General features: G+C 44.3%; 1 protein-coding gene across 1 annotated transcript in view; it reads right to left on the reverse strand.

Annotated features, from left to right (window-relative positions):
• Positions 1-26,568, reverse strand: part of dnah1 (dynein, axonemal, heavy chain 1) — a 697,254-nt gene that overhangs the window by 606,847 nt on the left and 63,839 nt on the right. The window contains exons 11-13 of the mRNA XM_068051405.1: positions 20,978-21,276; positions 4,193-4,343; positions 3,410-3,603 (exon numbers count right to left, since the gene is read on the reverse strand). Coding sequence (XP_067907506.1) covers positions 3,410-3,603; positions 4,193-4,343; positions 20,978-21,276 — 644 coding nt within the window. The remainder of the gene's footprint in view (positions 1-3,409; positions 3,604-4,192; positions 4,344-20,977; positions 21,277-26,568) is intronic.

Raw genomic sequence — 26,568 nt, forward strand, 5'->3', positions numbered from 1 at the left:
GCTGCTCAGTTTCCTGAGTCCTGGGAAACCCAGCCTGCAGCCCTTAAATCTAAAATCTATGTCTGTTATAATATCAGGCATGCAGCCTCATTAGCATATTTAAATAATTGACCTGCCTCTCATCAGCAGGTTATTCACATAACAATCACATCTTTCCAACAGGGATTGCTGAACTCTAACCAAGAGAAGGAACCCTTGTTGATATTTCCCCCTCCCTTGCTTGGGTGCACTGCAGCTGCATGGGATTGGGGGTAGTGTATTGCGATGGACAGAAAATTGGTTGGCAAACAGGAAACAAAGAGGAGGGATAATGGGTCTTTTTCCGAATGGCAGGCAGTGACTAGTGGGGTACCGCAGGGATCGGTGCTAGCATCCCAGCAATTCACAATATATATTAACGATTTAGATGAGGGAACTAAATGTAATAGCTCCAAATTTACAGAGGACACAAAAGTGGGTGGGAGGGTAAGTTGTGAGGAGGATGCAGAGAGGCTTCAGGGTGATTTGGACAAGTTGAGAGAGTGGGCAAATGTATGGCAGATGCAGTATAATGTGGATAAATGTGAGGTTATCCACTTTGGTGGCAAAAACAGGAAGGCAGATTATTGTCTGAACGGCTATAAACTGAGAGAGGGGAACATGCAGCGAGACCTGGGTGTTCTCGTACACCAGTGGCTGAAGGTAAGCGTGCAGGTGCAACAGGCAGTAAAAAAGGCAAATGGTATGTTGGCCTTCATAGCGAGAGGATTCGAGTACAGGAGCGGGGATGTCTTGCTGCAATTATACAGGGTCTTGGTGAGGCCACACCTGGAATATTGCATGCAGTTTTGGTCTCCTTATCTGAGGAAGGATGTTCTTGCTATAGAGGGAGTGCAGCGAAGGTTTACCAGACTGATTCTTGGGATGGCGGGACTGACGTATGAGGAGAGATTGAGTTGGTTAGGATTGTATTCGCTGGAGTTCAGAAGAGTGAGGGGGGATCTCATAGAAACCTATAAAATTCTAACAATACTTGACAGGGTAGATACAGGAAGGATGTTCCCGATGGTGGGGGGTTCCAGAACCAGGGGTCATAGTCTAAGGATATTAGAATTAGAATTAGAACATTACAGCGCAGTACAGGCCCTTCGGCCCTCGATGTTGCGCCGACCTGTGAAACCATCTGACCTACACTATTCCATTTTCATCCATATGTCTATCCAATGTCCACTTAAATGCCCTTAAAGTTGGCGAATCTACTACTGCTGCAGGCAGGGCGTTCCACGCCCTTACTACTCTCTGAGTAAAGAAACTACCTCTCACATCTGTCCTATATCTATCACCCCTCAACTTGAAGCTATGTCCCCTCGTGTTTGCCATCACCATCCGAGGAAAAAGACGCTCACTATCCACCCTATCTAACCCTCTGATTATCTTATATGTCTCTATTAAGTCACCTCTCCTCCTCCTTCTCTCCAACGAAAACAACCTCAAGTCCCTCAGCCTTTCCTCGTAAGACCTTCCCTCCATACCAGGCAACATCCTAGTAAATCTCCTCTGCACCCTTTCCATAGCTTCCACATCCTTCCTATAATGCGGTGACCAGAACTGCACGCAATACTCCAGGTGCGGTCTCACCAGAGTTTTGTACAGCTGCAGCATGACCTCGTGGCTCCGAAACTCGACCCCCCTACTAATAAAAGCTAACACACCATATGCCTTCTTAACAGCCCTATTAACCTGGTTAGCAACCTTCAGGGATTTATGCACCTGGACACCAAGATCTCCCTGTTCATCTACACTACCAAGAATCTTCCCATTAGCCCAGTACTCTGCATTCCTGTTACTCCTTCCAAAGTGAATCACCTCACACTTTTCCGCATTAAACTCCATTTGCCATCTCTCAGCCCAGCTCTGCAGCCTATCTATGTCTCTCTGTACCCTACAACATCCTTCGGCACTATCCACAACTCCACCGACCTTCGTGTCATCTGCAAATTTACTAACCCACCCTTCTACACCCTCTTCCAGGTCATTTATGAAAATGACAAACAGCAGTGGCCCCAAAACAGATCCTTGCGGTACACCACTAGTAACTAAACTCCAGGATGAACATTTGCCATCAACCACCACCCTCTGTCTTCTTTCAGCTAGCCAATTTCTGATCCAAAGCTCTAAATCACCTTCAACCCCATACTTCCGTATTTTCTGCAATAGCCTACCGTGGGGAACCTTATCAAACGCCTTACTGAAATCCATATACACCACATCCACTGCTTTACCCTCATCCACCTGTTTGGTCACCTTCTCGAAAAACTCAATAAGGTTTGTGAGGCACGACCTACCCATCACAAAACCGTGCTGACTATCTCTAATGAACTTATTCTTTTCAAGATGATTATAAATCCTGTCTCTTATAACCTTTTCCAACATTTTACCCACAACCGAAGTAAGGCTCACAGGTCTATAATTACCAGGGCTGTCTCTACTCCCCTTCTTGAACAAGGGGACAACATTTGCAATCCTCCAGTCTTCCGGCACTATTCCTGTCGACAATGACGACATAAAGATCAAGGACAAAGGCTCTGCAATCTCCTCCCTAGCTTCCCAGAGAATCCTAGGATAAATCCCATCTGGCCCAGGGGACTTATCTATTTTCACACTTTCCAAAATTGCTAACACCTCCTCCTTGTGAACCTCAATCCCATCTAGCCTCGTAGCCTGAATCTCAGTATTCTCAACAACATTTTCTTTCTCTACTGTAAATACTGACGCAAAATATTCATTTAACACTTCCCCTATCTCCTCTGATTCCACACACAACTTCCCACTACTATCCTTGATTGGCCCTAATCTAACTCTAGTCATTCTTTTATTCCTGATATACCTATAGAAAGCCTTAGGGTTTTCCCTGATCCGATCCACCAATGACTTCTCGTGTCCTCTCCTTGCTCTTCTTAGCTCTCCCTTTAGATATGGGGTAAACCAGTCAGGACTGAGATGAGGAGAAATTTCTTCACCCAGCGAGTGGTGAACCTGTGGAATTCGCTACCACAGAAAGCAGTTGAGGCCAAAACATTGTATGTTTTCAAGAAGGAGTTAGATATAGCTCGTGGGTTGGATGATCAGCCATGATCATAATGAACGGTGGAGCAGGCACGAAGGGCTGAATGGCCTACTCCTGCTCTTATTTTCTATGTTTCTATGACTGTAGTGGCCTCTGGACTGCCAAACCCAAGCTCAGTGAACGTCACACAAACCAAGGATCAAATCCAGGGTCATCCTGGTCTGTAGTATTCAGTACAATACTGTGTGATGCACTTACCTGCTGAGCTAATGGGATTAGGTCACAGTTATGCCCTTACAGTATAAGTCCTAATCAATAAATTACATTAATTGTAGAATATCCTGATGATATGTCATTACTGACTTTACATATTTTTCAATATCCAACTCGTTGAGTTCTATGTATTTCTGATACTCCTTGGCATAGCTTTGCAGAGGTATTAGGGCTTTCTCAATGGCATTTTTTATTGTATTGCGCAACTCTTGTACGGGTGGCTCATTATGCCACACAGACTCCAGCAGTGGTGTTCCACTTTGAAACATCTCCTCCAGGACAAACTGGAAAACATAATAAAAAAATAAAAATTATTAGGAAAGAAGAAAGAAATTATGTGGCCAATAATGCAATCAGATGCACCTGAATCAATTTCACGATCCTCATCCTCATCGTTCCCCAGGTTCTCTCTAGCCTTTCTGGGAAATCTTCTCTCTGTCCCTTTGACTTTGGATTTACTGCTTGTTCTCTGCTTACTATCAGAAGTTAATTTTTGAGCTACAAATTTCTGGTTCAATTGAATGCTCTTCATAGACCACTTCACCTTTGGGTATTCTGCAAAAAGATTCTTGAAAACTTTTGATGGTTCCTTCAGTATTTCTCCTAAATCTCTTCAGTTCTAGTTCGGCGCTCACCTTTCCCCTTTGCAAAGTTCTGAGATGTTTGTTTCCATAAAAAATAAAATTGGTTACTGGTAAAATAGCTCGGAATATGAAAGGACAGCCATCCCATCAAGTCTGGTGCTTCCAACGACTGTGTAAAATCTGATGGTTATGAAATCTACTACCCAATTAAATTTTTTGAGCTAAAGTTCTGCACAAAACTCCCTGATTTTAAATGGTATCAAGCAACACAACAATGTATGAATTTTACCTTTTCTATATGAGGAACATGCTGTGTGGCCGTGATTGCTTTGTCAAACAGAGCTACTACAACAGGTTTAAATCTCTCCACAGCCGTGCTGAAGTGCACGCCGCTTTTATCCAGATTGAGGTCCAGAATAAAAATAGGCATTTTCCTGGGCCTGAAATATACAAGAACGAACAGAAAGATGAGACAACCAACACATAAAATCCTGATGGCTTTGTGAAGAGCTGCAAGTATGAGTGATGGATTGGACAGATCTAAGCACTCCTGAGGGTTGGTGTTTGCCAGTGATCAACCTCGCCTCTCTGTTATCCTTCCTCCCCCAGTCCTAGGACTTAACCTTGGGGCCACTGCCAGCCCAAAATTGATCCACTTCAAATGGGAAAGCTGCCTCTGGAGATGTAATAGGCACCAGTAGTTTGTCCAAAGTATTGAAATGAGGCCCAGGCCCAGTTTAGGGTGAATATTGATTTCCCCGGTTTGGGCACACGCTGGCCGGAATTTAACCCTCCCACCCACTCTAGAAGTGGGCTAGGAGGTGAGGGGGCCTGTGCCCGTCGCCTACCAATCCCCACTGCTGTTTTACTCGCGGCGGGAGAGGTGGCAATCAGCAACCCAGCCCGTAGGCCAATGGAGGACCTTAAGTGGCCAATTAATTGCCACTTAAAGACCTCTCCCTTCAGCCACTGGTATTTTGCCAGTGGCGAACGGGCACTTCGGCACCTGAGGAGGCCATCTATTAATACCTGGTGATCTCCTTGCGGGCTGGGAAAGGGGCCCTCCTGATCAGGCACCTTCTGTCCAATGGAGGGCCCCCACATCAGCACAGGCTGCCCCCACTAAAACAACTCCCTACCCCACACTCCGAACATCCCAAACGCCCACTTCGCCAGGGCCTAGCCAATTGTCCCCGGCGAGGCCCGACCCCATTTACCTTTATGGAGGCCGATGTCCATGGTCCTCTTTTTGCTGGGAGCAGTCCCAGCAGTGACCAGCACTCTGGTGGCGCTGCTGGGACTGAAGAACTGCAGGCCCTCTGATTGGCCAAAAGCTCTTGGAGGCAGGACATTCTGCCTCAGAGGGGCAGAAGCCCCGACTGAAGCCAATGAATGGCCTGAGCAATGCAAAGCATGGCTTCCCGGGCCAGTAGAGGCGGGCTTGCCCCCAGCTTTCCAGCCGGAGGGCAAGACCACTCACTCACCATTAAATTCCAGCCGCTGTCTGCACTCCATTAGTTATGCGCCTGAAAAGAGGCCATAATCAATTTCTCCCCGTGCAACACTGTGAAAGAGAATTGTGCCATTCACTGAATATTTTAATAGCTGAAAACTAAAAATTAAATATATTGAAGCAACTGCAGCAATAGATAATGAATGATTAAATCTGGCATTGAAGTATTAATTCAATCAGATTCTGTGGTTGCTTAAGATATCTCTCTATTATGCTGTTTATTAGTGATATTATGAGAAATATGTGGGTGATCTTGCCATTCTTAATGGACTCTTAGTCCATCATCCAGATAACTACGGAGCTGGATGCCTTGCAGTCGGAGGCTTGGCAATAGCCAACAACATAGAATCATTGAAACTTCCATCACAGAAGGATATCATTCAGCCCATTGTTCTTTTGCTGGCTCTTTAAAGGAACTGTCTGGCTTAGTCCCATATTTCTGTTTGTTTTCTATAACCCTGTAAATTCCTCATCCTCAAGTACCTGTCGAACTCCATTTTAATATTATTTATGGAATCATTTCCAGCATCTTTTCAGCATTCTAGATCCTGAGTGAAAAATTTCTGCTCATCTCCCCTCTAGGTTTTTATCCAATGATTTTGAACGTAGTTATTGGCCCACTCACCAGAAGGGATATTTTTCCTATTTACTCAATCAAAATCTCTTATCATCTTGAAAACTCTATTAGATGACCTCTTCATCTTCCAAAGAGAACAATCGTAACTTTTCTAACCTCTCTTCATAACTGAAGGCACTCATCCCTGGTAACATCCTAATAAACCTCCTTTGTACCCTTTCTAAGGCATTTCCATCTTTCTTGAGGTGTGGTGCCCAGAACTGTCCACAACACTCGGGCTAAGGCCCAGTCATTTATAAATTTCCAGGATGATCTCATTTTTTAAATATTCTATGCCTCTATTTATAAAACCAAGTAAAGCTTCTTTAACCACCTTATCAACTGCCACCTGTATGGATTTATGTATATGGATACCAGGTTGCTGCTCATCTACACTTTTCAAAATCATGCCATTTATATTATACTGTCTTTCCATAATAGTCCTTCCAAAATGCATCACCACACTTCTATGCATTGAACGCCATCTGCCATGCTTCTGCCCATTTCACCTTCCTGTCTATGTCATCCTGAAGAAATAACTTTCCTCCTCTTGATCTACTGCTTTCCAAGTTTCGAATCAACTACAAAATTTATAATGCTGCTCCTTACACCTGAGTCGAGGTCATTTACAAATATTATAAAGAGTAACGAGCCCAAAACTGACCCTTGGGGAATACCACTGCAAACCACCTTCTAGTCTGAAAAAAAATCCATCCACCACTACCCTTTGCTTCTTGTCACTGAGCAAAAATTGTGTATCCATACCCTTCCCATTAATTCCATGGGCTTTCATCTTCTTAATAAGCTTTCAGTGTGGCACTTTGTCAAATGCCTTCTGAAAGTCTATATTTACAACATCCTTGTACTACCTTGATCAAACATCTTCGTTAACTGATCAAAGAATTCAATCAATCCATTGAGATATGATTTATCTTTAACAAATGCATGCTGGTGCTCCTTGATTAAGCCATGCCTTTTCAAACGTAAGTTTATTTTGTCCCTGATAATGGTTTTCAATAACTTCCCTGCCACTGATGTTTGGCTGACTGGCCTGTAGTTTCCCTGTTTCTCCTTCTCCTCTTTCTTGAGTAGAGAGATAACATTAGCAACCTTCCAATCTTCTGGCATTACTCCTGTATCTAATGAAGACGGAAAGATTGTGACCAATGCCTCTGCTATTTCTACCTTTGCTTCTTTCAATAACCTAGGGTGCATTCCATCTAGACAAGTGACTTATCAACTTTCAGTAATCACAGAATCATACAATGGTTAAGGTGCATATGGAGGTCATTCAGCCCTTCATGTCTGTGCCAGCTTTCTGCAAGAGCAACTCACCTAGTCCCACTCCCATGCCAATTCCCCGTAGCCCTGCAAATTTTGAACGCCATGATTGGGTCTGCCTCTGCCATATTCTCATGCTTTGCATTCCAGATCATAACCATTCACTGTGTAAAGAGGTTTTTCCTCATATTGCTGTTGCTTCTTCTGCCAATCACTTTAAATCGGAGTTTTCTGGTTCTCGATTCTTCCGCCAACAGGAACAGTTTCTCCCTATCTACTTTGACCAGACCCTTCATGATTTTGAAAAGCTCCATCGAATCTCCTCTATCAAATCTCCTCTCAATCTTCTTTTCTCTAAGGAGAACAACATCAGCTTCTCCAATATAACCACGTAACGAAAGTTCCTCATTCCTGGAACCATTCTCATAAATCTTTTCTGCACCCTTTCTAATGCCTTCACATCCTTCCTGAAGTGTGGTGCCCAAAACTGGACACAATACTCCAATTGAGACCAACCCAGTGTTTTATACAGGTTTATCACAACTTCCTTGCTTTTGTACTCTGTGCCCCTACTTATAAAGCCCAGGATCCCCTATGCTTCATTAACCGCTTTCTCAACCTGCCCTGCCACCTTCAATGATTTGTGCACATATACGCCAGGCTGTTCTGCTCCTGCACCCCTTTTAAAATTGTACCCTTTATTTTATATTGCCTCTCCTCATTGTTCCTACCAAAATGAATCACGTCACACTTCTCTGCATTAAATTTTATCTGCCATGTGTCTGCCCATTACACCAGCATGTCTACATCCTCTTGCAGTTTATCACTAACCTCCTCACAGTTAACAATACTTCAAAGGTTTGTGTCATCCGCAAATTTTGAAATTGTGCCCTGTACACCCAAGTCTAGATCATTAATATATATCAAGAAAAGCAGGCGTCCTAACACTGATCCCTGGGGAACCCCACTGTATTCCTTCCTCCAGTATGAAAAAAAACCGTTCACCGCTATTTTCTGTTTCCTGTTACTCAGCCTTCTCCCCATCTCTCTCCCATACACGCCACATTGTCAGAAATCCTCCTCGTTAATTCTATCACCACAGAAAGGAATAGGATGGGAATGATCATATGTTCTACCACCTCAGAGAAATCAACAGAAAATGCAGCGGATTGCAAAATAAATAACTGTTCACCCACAATGAATAAAACTGGAATAAAAAGCTTGTCTCAGTAATGTTGATCAGAAAAGCCAGCTATTTTACTAATCTCCTTCATGGAAGAAAATCTGTTGTCCTTACCCAGTCTGGCCGACCTGTGACTCCGGACCTACAGCAATGTGGTTGACTCTTAACTGCCCTCTGAAATGGCCTAGCAAACAACTCAGTTCTAGAAAACAGCTGCAGAAAAGTTGAATAAGAATAAAACCATATGGACCACCCGGCATTGACCTAGGCACCAGAAACCATACAAGTACACTCTGCCCAGTTGACCCTGTAAAGTCCTCCTCACTAAGTCTGGGGACTTTTGCCAAAATTGGGAGAGCTGTCCCACAGGCTAGTCAAGCAACAATCTGACATAGGTATGATTCAGTACGTATGACCTAAGCCAATGTCCCAGACTCCTCCATCATCATCATTGGGTATGTCCTGTCCCACCAGCAAGGACAGGCCCACTAGAGATGGGCACAGTGTAAGGAAGGAGTGACCCTGGAAATCCTTAACACTAACCCATAACTTCATGAAGTCTCATGACATCAGGTCAAACATGGGCAAGGAAACATCCTGCTGATTACCACCTACTGCCCTTCCTTAACTGATGAGTCAGTGCTCCTCCAGGTTGAACACCATTTGGAAGAAGCACTGAGGGTAGCAAGGGCACAGGACGTACTCTGGGCAGGGGAATTTAAATGTCCTTCATAAAGAATGGCTTGGTATCAACACTACTGATCAAGCTGTCCGAGTCCTGAAGGATGTATCTGCCAGACTGGGCCTGCGGCAGGTGCTGAGACAACCAACAGGAGGGAACATCTACTTGACCTCATATTCACCAATCTACCTGTTGCAGATGCATCTGTCCATGACAGTATTGTTAGCAGTGGCCACCTCACAGTCCTTGCGGAGACCAAGTCCCTTCTTCAGTCTGAGGACATCCTCCATCATGTTGTGTGACACTACCACTGTTATAATTGGGATAGATTCAGAACAGATCAAGCAGCTCAAAACTGGGCATCCATAAGTTGCTGTGGTCCATCAGCAGCAGCAAAATTGTATTCAACCACAATCTGTAACCACACTCTACCATTATCACCAACCCTGATTCAGTGAGGAGTGTAGGAGCAGCATCAGGCACATCTAAAAATGAGATGCCAACCTGGCAACACAGGACTGCGCGTACGCGCAAGAGAGGAAGCAGCATGTGATAGACAGAGCTAAGTGATCCCACACAAACAGACCAGATCAAAACTCTGCAGTCCTGTCATATCCAGTAGTGAATGGTGGTGGGCAATTAAATATCTAACCAGAGGAAAAGGCTCCAAAAACATCCCATCCTCAATGATGGCGGAGCCCGGCATGTCAGTGAAAAAGACAAGGCTGAAGCATTTGCAATCGTCTTCAGCTGAAAGTGCCTAGTGGATGATCCATCCCAGCTTCCTCCTGAGGTCCCCAGCATCACATATGCCAGTCTTTAGCCAATTTGATTCACTCCACGTGATATCTAGAAACAGCTGAAGGCATTGGATACAGCAAAGGTTAGGGCTCTGACAACATTCTGACTCTGGTACTGAAGACTTATGCTCCAGAACTAGCCCGCCGCTAACCAAGTTGTTCCAGTGCAGCTACAACATTGGCATCCACACGACAATGTGGAAAAATTGCCCAGGTATGTTCTTTCCACAAAAATCCAGCCAATGCCACCCCATCAGCCTACTCACAATCATCAGCAAAGTGCTGAAAGGTGTCATCAACAGTGCTATCAAGCAACGATTTACCCAGCAATAACCTACTCACTGATGCTCAGTTTGGGTTCTACCAGGACCACTCAGCTCCAGACCTCATTATAGCCTCGGTCCAAACATGAACAGAAGAGCTGAACTCAAGAGGTGAGGTGAGGGAGCCACAAGGCAGCATTTGACCAAGAGGGCATCAAGGAGACCTAGCAAAATTGAAGTCAATGGGAATCAGGGGAAAACTCTCCACTGGTTGGAGCCATACCCACACAAGGGAAGATGGCTGTGGTTCTTGGAGGCAAATCATCTCAGCCCCAGAACATCACAGCAGGAATTCCTCAGAGTAATGTCCTAGGCCCAACTATCTTCAGCTATTTCATCAATGACCTTCCCTCCAGGATAAGGTCAGAGTGGGGATGCTTGCTGATGATTGCATGATGTCCCAACCCTTTGCAACTCCTCAGATACTAAAGCAGTCCGTGCCTACGTGCAATAAGACCTGTAAAACATTAAGGCTTGGGCTGGTAAGTGGCAAGTAATATTTGTGTTACACAAGTGCCAGGCAATGACCATTACCAACAAGACAGAATCTAACCACCTCTCCTCGACGTTTACCAGCATTACCATCACTGAATTCCCCACCATCAAGATTTTGGGAGTTACCATTAAACAGCAACTTAAGTGGACCACCCATTTAAATACTGTGGCTGCAAGAGCAGGTCTGATGCTGGGAATTCTGTGTGAGTAACTCATTCCCCAAAGCCTACCCACATTTACAAGGCAGAAGTCAGGAGTGTGATGGAATACTCCCTACTTGTCTGGATGATTGCAGCTCCATCAACACTCAATAAACTTAACAGCATCCAGGTGAAAGCAGCCTGCTTGATCAGCACCCCATCCTCCACCTTAAACATTCCCTCCCTCCACCACCGGCGCTGTGGCAGCAGTGTGTACCATCCACAAGATGCAGTGCAGCAACTCACCAAGCCTCTTAGGAACATAGGAGCAGGAGTAGGCCATTCAGCCCATCGAGTCTCCTCCGCCATTCAATACAATCATGGCTAATCATCCACTTCAATGCCTTTTTCCCACACTATCCTCACATCCCTTATGTCATTTGTATATAGAAATCTGTCAATCTCTGTTTTAAACATACTCAATGACTGAGCTTCAACAGCCCTCTGGGATAGAGAATTCCAAAGATTCACAACCCTCTGAGTAAAGAAAGTTCTCCTCATCTCTGTCCTAAGTGGCTTCCCTCTTATTTTGAAATTGTGTCCCCTAGTTCTAGACTCCCCAACCAGCGGAAACATCTTACCTGCATCTACCCTGTCTATTCCTTTAAGTATTTTGCAGATTTCAATGAGATCACCTCTCATTCTTCGCAATTCTAGAGAATATAGGCCCACTTTCCCAATCTCTCTTCATAGGATCAAGTCTGGTGAACCTTCGTTGCACTCCCTCTATGGCAATAAGGTAAGGGGACCAAAACTGCACACAGTACTCCAGGTGCGGTCTCACCAAGGTTCTATACAATTGAAGCAAGACTTCACTACTCCTGTACTCAGATCCTCTTGCAATAAAGGCTAACATACCATTACCCTTCTTAATTGCTTGCTGGACCTGCATGTTAGTTTTCAGTGACTTATTGACAAGGACACCCAGGTCCCTTTGTACATCTACACTTTCTAATCTCTTACCATTTAAGAAATACTCTGCACATCAGTTCCTCCTACCAAAGTGGATAACCTCACATTTTTCCACATTATGTTCCATCTGCCATGTTCTTGCCCACTCACTAAGTCTTTCCAAATCCCCTTGAAGTTGCTTTGCATCTTCCTCACAACACACATTTCCACCTAGTTTTGTGTCATCTGCAGACTTGGAAATACTACAGTTGGTACCCACATCCAAATCATTGACATATATTGTGAACAGCTGGGGCCCAAGCACTGATCTCTGCGGTACCCCACTAGTCACAACCTGTCAACGCGAGAATGACCCGTTTATTCCTAGTCTCTGTTTTCTGCCTGTTAACCAATCCTTAATCCATGCCAATATATTACCTCCTATCCCATGTGCTTTAATTTTGCAAACCAACCTCCTGTAGGGGACTTTATCAAAGGCATTTTGAAAATCCAAGTATACCAAGTATACCTCTTTTGATAGCACCTTCCAAACCTGTGACTTCTACCACCTAGAAGAATAAAGGCAGCAGCCAGATGTGAATATCATCACCTCCAAGTTACACACCATCCTCACGTGAAACTATATTGCTGTTCCTTCATCATCACTGGGTCAAAATCTTGGAACTACTTCCCTAACAGCACTGTGGGTATTCCTTTACGACATGGACTGCAGCAGTTAATTGCTGGCCCTGCCAGAGAGGCACACATCCTCCAAACGAATAAAAAAAACATCCACTTCCTTAGTGAAGACGATGCAAAGTACTCATTTAGAAATAATAGAAGTATCATTACGCTACTGGGTGTATTCTTTAGGCCACCAAATAGTGGGAAAGATATAGAGGAACAAATTTGCAAGGAAATTATGAAGAGATGCAAAAATTATAGAGTAGTTATAATGGAAAATTTAATTATCCTAATATAGTCTGGTATAGTAGAGGGCAGAGAGGGGGAGAAGTTTCTGCAGTGTGTTCAGGAGAATTTTCAATATGTTTTTGGCCCAACGAAGAAGGAGGCACTGCTGGTTCTGGTTCTGGAAAATGAGGTGGGTCAAGTGAATCAAGTACCAGTAGGGAAACATTTAAGGGACAGTGATCATAATATCATAAGACTTAGGTTGTCCATGGAAGAGAACAAGGAGCAATCCAGCATAAAAATAATTAATTGGGGAGGGCCAACTTCATTGGGGTGGGAACAGATCTGGCCTTTATAAGTTAGAATCAAAGACTGGCAGGAAAAAATAGAGCAATAGGTTGCCTTTAAGTAAGAGATAGTTTTGGTACATTTGAGGTATATCCCACAAGGACAAGCAAAGCCAGAGCACCCTGGATGATAAAAGAGATAGAGAGTAAAATTATGCAAAAAAAAGGATGCATATGACATATGTCAGGTTGATAATACAAGTGACAGCCAGGCTGAATACAGAAAGTTCAGAGCAGAAGTGAAAAAAGAAATGAGAATCAAAGAGGGAGTAGGAGAAGCGACCAGCAACTAACATAGAAGGAAATCTAAAAGTCTTCTACAGGCAGATAAAGGGTGGTAAAAGGAGGAGTGAGGCCGATAAGAGATCAAAAAGGGGATTTACGCAGAGAAGCAGAGGGCATGGCTGAGGTACTAAATGAGTACTTTGCATCTGTCTTTACCAAATCTAAATCAGGGACACAATCACTGACCAACGCAAGCAAATGGACCGCTGGGTGGAGCACTACCTAGAACTGTACTCCAGGGAAAATGTTGTCACTGAGACCGCCCTCAATGCAGCCCATTCTCTGCCAGTCATGGATGAGCTGGATGTACAGCCAACAAAATCGGAACTCAGTGATGCCATTGATTCTCTCGCCAGCGAAAAAGCCCCTGGGAAGGACGGCATTACCCCTGAAATAATCAAGAGTGCCAAGCCTGCTATACTTTCCGCACTCTACAAACTGCTTTGCCTGTGCTGGGACGAGGGAGCAGTGCCACAGGACATGCGTGATGCCAAGGGTGATCACGGTGATTGCAACAACTACCGTGGAATCACCCTGCTCAGCATAGTGGGGAAAGTCTTCACTCGAGTCACTTTAAACAGGCTCCAGAAGCTGGCTGAGCATGTCTACCCTGAGGCACAGTGTGGCTTTCGAGCAGAGAGACCCATCATTGACATGCTGTTCTCCCTTCGCCAGCTACAGGAGAAATGCCACAAACAACAGATGCCCCTCTACGTTGCTTTCATTGATCTCACCAAAGCCTTTGACCTCGTCGGCAGACGTGGTCTCTTTAGACTACTAGAAAAGATTGGATGTCCACCAAGGCTACTAAGTATCATCACCTCATTCCATGACAATATGAAGGGCACAATTCAGCATAGCGGTGCCTCATCAGACCCCTTTCCTATCCTGAGTGGCGTGAAACAGAGCTGTGTTCTCGCACCTACATGGTTTGGGATCTTCTTCTCCCTGCTGCTCTCACATGCGTTCAAGTCTTCAGAAGAAGGAATTTTCCTCCACTCAAGATCAGGTGGCAGGTTGTTCAACCTTGCCCGTCTAAGAGCGAAGACCAAAGTACGGAAATTCCTCATCAGGGAACTCCGCTTTGCTGACGATGCTGCATTAACATCTCACACTGAAGAGTGTCTGCAGAGACTCATCGACAGGATTGCGGCTGCCTGCATCCAATTTGGCCTAACCATCAGCCTCAAGAAAACGAACATCATGGGACAGGACGTCAGAAATGCTCCATCCATCAATATCGGCGACCACGCTCTGGAAGTGGTTCAAGAGTTCACCTACCTAGGCTCAACTATCACCAGTAACCTGTCTCTCGATGCAGAAATCAACAAGCGCATGGGTAAGGCTTCCACTGCTATGTCCAGACTGGTCAAGAGAGTGTGGGAAAATGGCGCACTGACACGGAACACAAAAGTCCGAGTGTATCAAGCCTGTGTACTCAGTACCTTGCTCTACGGCAGCGAGGCCTGGACAACGTATGTCAGCCAAGAGCGACATCTCAATTAATTTCAGCTTCGCTGCCTCTGGAGAATCCTTGGCATCAGATGGCAGGACCATATCTCCAACACAGAAGTCCTCGAGTCGGCCAACATCCCCACCATATACACCCTACTGAGCCAGCGGCACTTGAGATGGCTTGGCCATGTGAGCCGCATGGAAGATGGCAGGATCCCCAAGGACACATTGTACAGCGAGCTCGTCACTGGTATCAGACCCACCGGCCGTCCATGTCTCCGCTTTAAAGATGTCTGCAAACGCGACATGAAGTCCTGTGACATTGATCACAAGTCGTGGGAGTCAGTTGCCAGTGATCGCCAGAGCTGGCGGGCAGCCATAAAGGCGGGGCTAAAGTGTGGCGAGTCGAAGAGACTTCGCAGTTGGCAGGAAAAAAGAGAGAAGCGCAAGGGGAGAGCCAACTGTGTAACAGCCCCGACAACCAATTTTATCTGCAGCACCTGTGGAAGAGTCTGTCATTCTAGAATTGGCCTTTATCGCCACTCCAGGTGCTGCTTCACAAACCACTGACCACCTCGAGGTGCTTACCCATTGTCTCTCGAGACAAGGAGGCCAAAGAAGTTACCAAGGAAGTAGATGTTGCCCAAGTTATAGTGAAAGAGGAGGTAGTTGAGATACTGGTTGGACTAAAAATTGATAAAGATGATATTAGATAGGCTGGCTGTACTTAAAGTTGATAAGTCACCAGGATTGGATCAGATGTATCTGAGGATACTAAGGAAAGTCAGGGTGGAGGCGCTGGCCATAATCTTCCAAACTTCCTTAGATACAGGGGTGCTGCCACGGGATTGGAAAACTGAAAATGTTACACCCTTGTTCAAAAAAGGATGTAAGTATAAGCCCAGCAATTATAGGCAGTCAGTTTCTCAGTGTTGGGAAAGCTTTTAGATATGATCATTCAGAAAAAAACCAACAGTCACTTGGACAAACGTGGATTTATTAAGGAAAGCCAGCACAGATTTGATAAGGGCAAATCATGCTTAACGAAAATAAAAGCAAAATACTGCGGTTGCTGGAAATCTGAAATAAGAACAGAAAATGCTGGAAATACTCAGCAGGTCTGGCAGCATTTGTGGAGAGAGAAGCAGAGTTAATGTTTCAAGTCTGTGACCTTTCATCAGAACTGGCAAAGTTGTGATGAAAGGTCACAGACCTGAAACGTTAACTCAGCTGCTCTCTCCACAGATACTGCCAGACCTGCTGAGTATTTCCAGCATTTTCTGTTTTTATTTCATGTTTACCTAACTTGCTTGAGTTTTTTGATGAGGTAACAGAGATGGTTGATGAGGGTAGTGCAGTTGATGTGATGTACATGGACATTCAAAATGTGTTTGATAAAGTACCACATAACAGCCTTGTCAGCAAAGTTAAAGCCCAAACAATAAAAGGGACCACTGCTTTTCTTGAGCATCATTCATGACCTAGACTTGGATTTACAGGGCACAATTTCAAAATTTGCAGATGATACAAAACTGGAGGTATTGTGAACTGCGAGCAAGATATAATAAGCTTCAAGGGGACAGAGACAGACTGGTAAAATGGGCGGACACATGGCAGATGAAATTTAATGCAGAGAAGAGCAAAGTGATACATTTTGGCAGGAAGAATGAGAATAGGCAATATAAAATAAAGAAGACAATTCTAAAAGGGGTGGAGGAGCAGAAGGACTTGGGGGTATATGTGCACAAATCACTGAAGGTAGCAGGGCAGGTTGAGAAAGTGTTTAATAAATTATATGGGATCCTGGGCTTTATAAATAGAGGCAGAGAGTATAAAAGCAAGAAAGTTATGCTGAACCTTTATAAAACACTGGGCTGAATTTCATAAGCCTGAAATTGTCAGGGCGCAAAAAAAATTATCAGCCTGCCCATGCAGGCCGCAAGCCAAAGAGCCGCCGCAATTCCAAGCGTGGCGGCTCATTTAAATAGCCGGGATGGGCTGCCCTTCCCACCCCGATCACGTAGAGGGGACGGGCTGTCCACCCCGGAAATGGCATCGGCTGCCTGTGTGTAGGTGCTGACGCCATTTTTAAAGGGCTGTTAGTCCTTCCGGCATATTTAAATATTTAAAGAAACAATTAATGAAATTAAATTACGACATCATTTTTGCCCCTCTCCCATCCCCCAATAAAATAAAATTAATTATTTTTCTTCCCCCCCCCCCCACCCAAAACACTTGCCTTTACCATCTGACCTTTTCCCCGCACAACTGCACAAAGATTAAAGTACAACCCCTCCCACTATCTGGCTAAATTAATTATTGTAATTGATTTAAATATTCAAGTTATGGTCCCGTCGCCGAGCAGCAGGGTTGGTGGGGGGGGGGTGGTGGGGCCACGAGGCCTCGCCGATGCTGGTAATACTGGGCCAGGCTCTGCTGGCGTTGAAGTCCATGGCGTGCCTCATCCAGGGCCATCTTCAGGACCTCCGCCCCCCTCACCGCCACAGATCCCAACATTGAGGATCCACTGAATCCAGCACACTGGTTCGGCCTCAAGTGGAGTATTGTGTCCAATTCTGGACACCACACTTTAGGAAGAATGTGAAGGCATGAGAGAGGGAGCAGAAAAGATTTATGTGAATGGTTTCAGGGATGAGAGACGTCAGTTACGTGGATAGATTGGAGAAGCTGGGGCTGTTCTCCTTAGAGAAGAAGATTGCAAGATTTGATGCAGATAGTCAAAATCACGAGTAGTGTGGACAGAAGGGTCGAGAACTGGAGGACACCGATTTCAGGTGACTGGCAAAAGAAGCAACAGCTACTTAAGGAAAAACATTTTTACGCAGCGAGTGGTTATGATCTGGAATGCACTGTCTGAGAATGTGGTGTAGACAGATTCATTGTTGCTTTCAAAAGAGAATTGGGTAATTATCTAATGAGAAAAGACTTCCAGGATTACCAGAATAAGCTTGACTAAATCCCCCACCATCAATATCCTTGGGGTTACCACTAACCAAAAACTTAACTGGGGCAGCCATAGAAATACTGTGGCTACAAGAACAAGTCAGAGGCTGGAAATTCTCACCTCCTAACTCCCCAAAGCTTGTCCACCATATACAAGGCACAAGTCATGAGTGTGATGGAATACACTCCACTTGCCCAGATGCATGTAGCTCCAGCACTCAAGAAGCTCGACACAATCGAGGACAAAGAAGCCTGTTTGATTGGCACCCCATCCACAACCTTAAACATTCACTCCCTCCACACTGGTGCACAGTGGCAGCAGGGTGTACCATATACAAGATGAACTGCAGCAAATTGCAACCTTCCTTTGACAGCACCTTCCAAACCCGCGACCTCTACCACCTTGAAAGACAAAGGCATCAGGCGCATGGGAACACAACCACCTGCAAGTTCCCCTCCAAGCAACACGCCATCTTGACTTGGAACCATAGCACCATTCCTTCACCGTCGCTGGGTCAAAAAACTGGAACTCCCTTCCTAACAGCACTATGGGTGTACCTACACCAGACAGACTGCAGCGGTACAAGAAGGCAGCTCACCACCACCTTCTTAAGGGCAGTTAGGGATGAACAGATACTGGCCTTGCCAGCAACACTCACAAAAAAAGGGGGGCGTTGCTCTTGCAGAGATATGGCACAGACACAACAGGCCGAAAAGCCTCCTTCTGAGATGTAACCATTTATGATTCTACGATTCATGGGGTTGAACTTTACGCGTGTGCTACAGTTCGTGGCAGCACACTCTGATGGCGGCATGCATGCCGCGCGGATGCGCCATCCCTGAGCCCTTGCAATACTATGCATAGGGGCTGATTTAAATAGAGGGGGTGGAGCGGCCATCCCGATGATGCAGAGGGGGTGGCCCCCGTGTCCCCAGCAACGGCATCCGGTGCCCCGCGCAGGCGCTGGCACCATTTTTAAAGGGCTTTAAGCCCTTACAATTAATTTAAATTTTTAAAGGTTCATTAATCGGAATTTTTATTAACAAATAATAAAGATGTGGAGGCCCTTCCCCAACCCCCCAGTGGTCATTCCATTGCCCGATATGACCAGCACTTGCCTTTTTCCTTACCCGAACTAACCCCCCCAACCTTCTAAGTTTTGCCCTTCAACCCCTTCCCACATCCAATAAAAATTGATTTCCCAGCTCCCCCACCCCTCCCCCCATGAAAATTTTATTCCGCCCCCCTCTCCACCAGGTTCTCGCCTTGGAACTCCATACAGAGTTCCGAAGGCGTGCAAAGCACCAACGGCGGCCGTAAAATCGGCATGGGACAGTCGCCGCCTGCGGGTAAGTTTATTTAAATATCATTGATGTTAATTTAAATATGCAGATGAAGGGCCCGTTGCAAGGCGGCGGAGGGCTGCACCAAGCGGGGGTCGAGGCAGGCCTCTCCCCGCAGAATTTTACCAGCCCCCACCCCCCACCGTGACTCGCGGCGTCAAGGGGCTGGTAAAATTCAGCCTATGCTTTCAACATGTCCTCGGCCTCTACATGAAGATTTCCTTTTGGGTTCCGAAAAGGCGCAGCATTTCCCCCAGCACCTTCCTACACTTTATATGTTTAAAAAATGTTTTAGGATTCAATTTAATGTTGCCTACTAATGTTTTCTCGTAACCTCTCTCTGCCTCCCATACTAACTTTCTCAATTCCCTGCATGCTGTATTAACTTCTTCAGTTCCCAATTCCTGCACAAACAGGCATGCTGCACGACTGAAAAGCTGGAACTTGGAACATGACACCGTAGCACCAAGCTGAAAAAGACTGCATGGAGGGCCAAAGCTAAAGTCCTAAAACAGTAAGGCCCAAATGAGAAAGTGACAGAAGGCAACAGCAATAACTTGTATTTGCATAGTGTCTTTATTTTATATAGCATCTTTAACATAATAAAACATACTACGGTACTTCAACTGAGTGTAATCAGGCGTTGTTACCGAGTCACAGAATGTGATACTAGGAAAGGTAACCGAAAGTTGGGTTAAAAAGATTGATTTTAAGGGCCATCTTAAAGGAGAGTGAGGTGGACAGGTGGGAATTGGAGCAATGTTGAGTATTCGCGAGAGTTATAGGGCTTTAGTAAGTTGTAGGGACAGACAGGAGCAAGACTATTGAGGGATCTGAACACAAGGATGAGAATTTTAAAATCATGTTGTTGTTGGGCCGGGAGTCAATGTGAATGAGTAATCATTTGAATTAGGATATGAGCTGCAGAGTTTATGAGGAGCATTATGAAGGGTGGAATGTGGGAGGTCAGTCAGGAGAGAATTGGAATATGCACAAGAGCTGACAGAGGAGACTGTGGTGTTTGCGGCCAGCTGAGTGCTGGTGACATCGCTGAAGGAACCAAAACAACAACAATTTACATTTATATACCAGCTTTAACGTTGTACAATGTCCCAAGATGCTTCTTGGGAGTGTTATCAGAAAAAATTGGCCACCCAACCACATAAGCAAATATTAGGACAGCTCACCACAAAATTGGTAAAAGATGTCGGTTTTAAGCAGCATCTTTAAAAGACGTGAGTGAGTTACAGTGGCAGAGAGGTTTGAGGAGGGAATTATAGAGTTTAGGGACAAGCAGCTCAATGTCCAGCCACCAATGTGGAGTGAAGAAAATTGTGGATGTGTGAGGCCATAATTGGCATAAGCTTGTAGGAGTTCTTGAACGCAATCGTACTATCATATTTTAGGAAATGTTAGTCACTGCACCATTTCAACAATGTATATTCATTCAGGTTCAGCAAATTATCTAAGAAGTTCCTCTTGACAAAATGAAGAAACAAAAAAAGATGGTGAGAAACAGCATAACAAACAAAATAGAAGAAAAGTGAGTGCAAGAAGCAATAAAACAAAGAAGCACCACCAGTGAATATTGGTATTTAGAACATTGGTTCAAAATATCATAACCATTTAATGCTTGTGTACCTAAGTGATGTATTCAATACAGTATGAAAACAGTAGATCAAGAAAATACAGACATAAAAAGTAGTTGATAGGAAATGTTAAGTTCTGAATGTAGAGCACTGGGTGGAAATATGCTCAAGTGTATTTATCTTGGTAATCTTACTTGAAATTGCTGTTAATAAGGTCTTCTCCCCATTTCATATCATCGGAGCAGTTGAGGGTACTATAGCAGCCATCAAGGATCATTTGAGTATAGTTGACAAGAGAGTCTTGCACAAGGTAGCGGAGAGAGTCCTGAAGGTTATACTTGATCATTTCCATTAGCATGTGTAGCTTAGATTTGCGATAAACCTCCCAGTTAGACTCCCGTATGTTAAACCAACCTTTACGAACATCCCATAGGCTGGAACGCAGAACTTTCTTCAATATATTGATCCAGCTATCGCTAAGAAATAGCTGTATCTGAAACCCAATAAGGATAGTGGAGTTATTGTCACTTAATAAGTATGTTTAGATAAAGCACCCCTCAATAACTGTTGCTATTTTACTCTTTATAGAACTTAAGGGGGCTTTGGTGTGAGAAAAAACCCTGTATATCAAATGTCCTGCTTTAGAGAATCCTACCTCCCAGCTAAAAACAAATGGTACTGCTAATACCTTTTTTAAAATGCTAAATGGTTATATTTCTATCAAATCCATTTTTATCACCTGTTAATGTTACTAAATTTTACAGATTACGATTGGAAAATAAATGAGTGAATTAGAGAATAAATAATCAGCTTGACTAAAGACAGCAGTGCTTGAAACAGAAGGTTGTGGGTTTAAGTCCCACTTGAAGACTTGAGCGCATAATCTAGGCTAGCACCTCTGTACTCTGTGGTGTGTCATTGGAGGTGCCACCATTTGGATGAAGATGATAAACCAAGGTCTGTCCATCATTTGTTCAGGTGGATAACAAAGAAATCCCATAGCACTTTTTCAAAGAGTGAGGAGTTCTCCTGAAGGCTGGCCAATATTTATCCCTCAACCAGCATCACCAAAATAGATTGCATGATCATTGCTGTTTGCATGATCTGTGTGCAAACTGACCGTTGCTTTTGCCTACGAAACAGTGATTACACTTCAAAAAGTAATTAACTGGCTGTGAAGTGTTTTGGATAAAGCACTGCAATGCCCTGTTGGATCGCCTTATATGGGAAATTCCCGACCCGAGCCTGACACATGTCGTTGGGTCCCGTCGGGGTCGGGTCGGGTCGGGTCGGGTTGCAGGCCTTTATCCATGTACTGATGTAAAGGCCTGCTACCTGACCCGATCCCAAAGGGACCCGATGACATGTGTCGGGTTCGGGTCAGGTCGGGTCACACTTCCAGGCCCGACATTCGGGCACGGTCAGGTTTCCTTTGCAGACCTTTACTTTGGGACAAGCCTGAGAAGGTGAAAGGCATCACACAAATGCAAGTCTTTCTTTCATTAAGTATACCCATAAAACATTTTCAACACACAGGGGGTATTTTTGACTTTGTGTAGCAGTATGAAATGGGTGATAGCCAATCAGCAGCCTGTTTTACATCCTTGCCATTTTTATTTCTACAACGGAAATAAAAATGGCGAGAGATTAAAACAGGCTGTCGATTCGCTATCACCCTTTTGCACTACGGCACAAAGTCAACATTCTCCCACTATGTTTGGAGTATTGGGTGTAAAGGACTTTAGAATGTTCTGTAATTTTAATCATGAATTTACAGCATAGAAATAGGTCATTCATTGAATAGAATCATAGAATGGTTACAATGCAGAAGGTCATTCGGCTCATCATGTCCATGCTGGCTCTGTCTGAGAGCAATTCAGCTAGTCCCACTCCCCTGCCTTTTCCTCGTAGCCCTGCAAATCTTTTCTCTTCCGATAATTATACAATTCCCTTTTGAAAGCCACAATTGAATCTGCCTCCACCACACTCTCAGGTAGTGCATTCCAGATCCTAACCACTCGCTTTGTAAAAAATCTTTTTCTCATGTTGCCTCTGGTTCTTTTGCCAATCACTTCAAATCGGTGTCCTCTGGTTCTCAATCCTTCCACCAACGGGAGCCGTTTCTCCCTATCTGCTCTGTCCAGACCTCTCATGATTTTCAACACCTCTATCAAATCTCCTCTCAACTTTCACTTCTCTAACGAGAACAACCCCAGATTCTCCAATCTATCCACGTAACTGAGGTCCCTCATTCCTGAAACCATTTTCATAAATCTTTCCTGCACCCTCTCTAATGCCTTCACATCCTTCCCAAAGTGTGGTGCCCAGAACTGGACACAATAATGCAGTTGAGGCCAAAGTAGTGTTTTATAAAGGTTCACCATAACTTCCTTGCTTTTGTACTCTATGCCTCTATTTATAAAGCCCAGAATCCTGTATTTCTCAACCTGCCCTGTCACTTTCAACAATTTTTGCATATATATCCTCAGGTTCCTCTGCTCCTGCACCCGCTTTAGCATTGTATCCTTTGTTTTATATTGCCTTTCCTCGTTCTTCCTATAAAAATGTATCACTTCACACCTCTCTACATTAATTTCATCTGCCATGTGTCTGTCCATTCCACCAGCCTGTCTATGTCCTCTTGAAGTCTATCATTATTCTCCACACAGTTCACAGAAATAAACCCTGGTGGTATTACTGTCCTCTTGTATTTTGTGACAGTTTTCCTCAGTATTAACTATACCCCAAATTTGGTGTTATCCACAAATTTTAAAATTGTACTTCTGATTTATGAGTCCAAAGTATTTATGTAGACTGAGAACAGCATTGCCCCAGCACCAATCCTTGTGGAATATTACTTCCCACCTTTTGCCAGTCTGAGTGGCTACCCTTAACCCTAATTTCTGTTTTCTGTCCTGTAGCCAGCTTGTTATCCAATCTGTTACTTGTCCCTAACACCACATGGTCTAACCTTAGTCATGATTCTATGTGATACCTTATTGAAGGCCTTTTGAAAATCGAAATATATTACATCTCCTGCATTACCCTTGTCTATTTTTCAAAGAATTCAGGAAGGTTTATGAAGCATGACCTTCCCTTTTGAAATCCGTGCTGACCATTCTTAATTATATTTTCGGTTACTAGATGTTTCAGTAAACCTTTCAGTAAAGATTTTGTCATTTTTCTTACCACTGATGTTAATATAACTGATCTATAGCTCCCTGCACTTGTTCTATCTTCCTTTTAAAATACAGGTATGACATTAACAGTTCAGCAACCCCCAGATTACTGACACTCCATATTACTGACAGATTCCAGATTACTGGGACACTCCAGATTATTGAAACACTCCAGATTACTGAGATTACGGAGGGACACTGGATTACAGAAGTCTCAGATTACTGAGATCCAGACTACTGATAGACTCCAGATTACAAACAGTCCCTAGAATAATTTTTTTCATTTGTTCTTGGGACGTGAGTGTCACTGGCAAAGCCAGCATTTATTACCCAGCCCTAACTACCTTTGAGAAGGTGGCGGTGAGCTGCCTCCTTGAACGGCTGCAGTCCAAGTGGTGTAGGTACGCTCACAGTGCTGTTAAGAAGGGAGTTCCAGGATTTTGACCCAGCGACAGTGAAGGAACTACACTATATTTCCAAGTCAGAGCAGTGAGTGACTTGGAGGCGAACTTGCAGGTGGTGGTATTCCCACCTGTCTGCTGTCCTTGTCCTTCTAGGTGGTAGAGGTCGATGGTTTGGAAGGTGCTGTTGAAGGAGCCTTGACGAGTTGCTGCAATGCACCTTGTAGTTGGAACACACTGCTGCCACTGTGCATCGGTGGTGCAGGGAGTCCATGTTTAAGGTGATGGATGGGGTGCTGATCAAGCGGGCTGCCTTGTCTTGGATGGTGTCGAGCTTCTTGAGTGTTGTTGGAGCTGCACCCATCCAGGCCAGTGGAGAGAATTCCAACACACTCCTGACTTGTGCCTTGTAGGTGGTGGACAGGCTTTAGGGAGTCAGGAGGTGAGTTACTTGCCACATAATTCCCAGCCTCTTACCTGCCCTCATAGCCACAGTATTTCAATGGCTGGTCCAGTTAAGTATCTGGTCAATGGTAACCCCAGATGTTGATGGTGGGGATACAGTGATGGTAATGTCATTGGGAGAGGGTTTGATTCTCTCTTGCTGGAGATAGTCATTGCCGGGAACTTGCATGGCGTGAATGTTACTTGCCACTTATCAGCCCAGGCCTGAATGTTTTCCAGGTCTTGCTGCATGTGAACATGGACTGCTTCAGTATCTGAGGTGTTGCAAATGCAACCATCAGTGAACATGTCCGTTTCTGACCTTATGTTGGAGGGAAGGTCATTGATGAAGCAGTTGAACGTGGTTGGGCCTAGGACACTATCCTGAAGAACTCCTGCAGTGATTACTGACAGATTCCAGATTACAAATGGACTCTAGATTACTGATGGACTCCAGATTATTGAAACAACAGGATTTTTAAATTAATTTTTTCATATATATGTTAGTGCCTCTTCTAACACTTCTCTGGCTTTTTTTTTAGCATGTGCAGATGCAATGTTTCTGGACCAAGGGTTTTATACTCTCCAGATTTGATTAGTTTATCAATTATCTCCCCTTTTACTATCTTAAATGTCTTTATATATCTTAAAATCTGTTCTTCTACTGTTATGTCTACTTTGTTAGTCTCCCTGGTAAATACTGATGCAAATATTTGTTCAATATTTCTACCATTTTGCTGTCATTACCTGTCAGTTTATCTTGTGCATCCCTTAATGACCCTATTTCTACCCTGATTTTCTTATGCTATTGTTGAGCCAGCAGAATATCTGACTATTGCTTTTTATATTCCAAAATAATTAATTTTGTAGTTCCTCTTTACCTTCTTTTTTTTAACTTCCTTTGCCAATGGTAAATTAAAATATTAATTGAAATTATTACAGTTTACCACTCCAGGTGGAAATGAAGCTGATGACTTAGTGATGGAGAGCAGAAAATAACGATCCAAAAGAGTGTCCGCAGAAGACCACAATTTTGTGGAGTTGAATCGTTTTAGTGAAACAATACATTTGATAATGAAACAGAAGGCTGTCAACAGTCCTGGGCAATCTTTGCTATAAAAGTCAGTAAACATTCTAAAGCTGCCAAAAAAAAAATCAGAGAACAGCAAAACATGCATTGATGTTTTCTTAGTTTGAAGTAGAATTCAAAAAAAGTAGCTCCCTGAAAGAATCCTACTAAGCCAGAAACAATGGCAGGAATTTTATGCTGACCATCCGCCCACAGCACCCCCCCCCACCCCCGTGCCTCCCCCACCCCCTCCTCCCACCCGGGAGAAGCTGGGAGGCTTGGGACGGGGGTGTAAAATCAGGTGGGATGACAGGGGATGCCATGCTCATTATTGTAGGTACCAATGACATAGGTAGGACTAAGATAGTGGTTCTGCTAAGGGAGTATGAGTGGCTCGGGGCTAAATTAAAAAGCAGAACCACAAAGGCAATAATCTCTGGTTTACTACCTGAGCCACGAGCAAATTGGCATAGGGTATATAAGATCAGAGAGCTAAATGTGTGGCTCAAAGACTGGTGTGGGAGAAATGGGTTTTGATTACGGGGCACTGGCACCAGTACTGGGAAAAGAGGAAGCTGTACCATTGGGACAGGAGTGTCCTTGCGAATCGTATAACTAGGGCTGTATAGAGAACTTATTAACTAAATAGTGGTGGCGAGGATTCACATGAGGAGAGATTTAAAAGGTTAACA

Source organism: Heterodontus francisci, chromosome 19 (assembly GCF_036365525.1).
Source record: "Heterodontus francisci isolate sHetFra1 chromosome 19, sHetFra1.hap1, whole genome shotgun sequence".
Classification (NCBI taxonomy): domain Eukaryota; kingdom Metazoa; phylum Chordata; class Chondrichthyes; order Heterodontiformes; family Heterodontidae; genus Heterodontus; species Heterodontus francisci.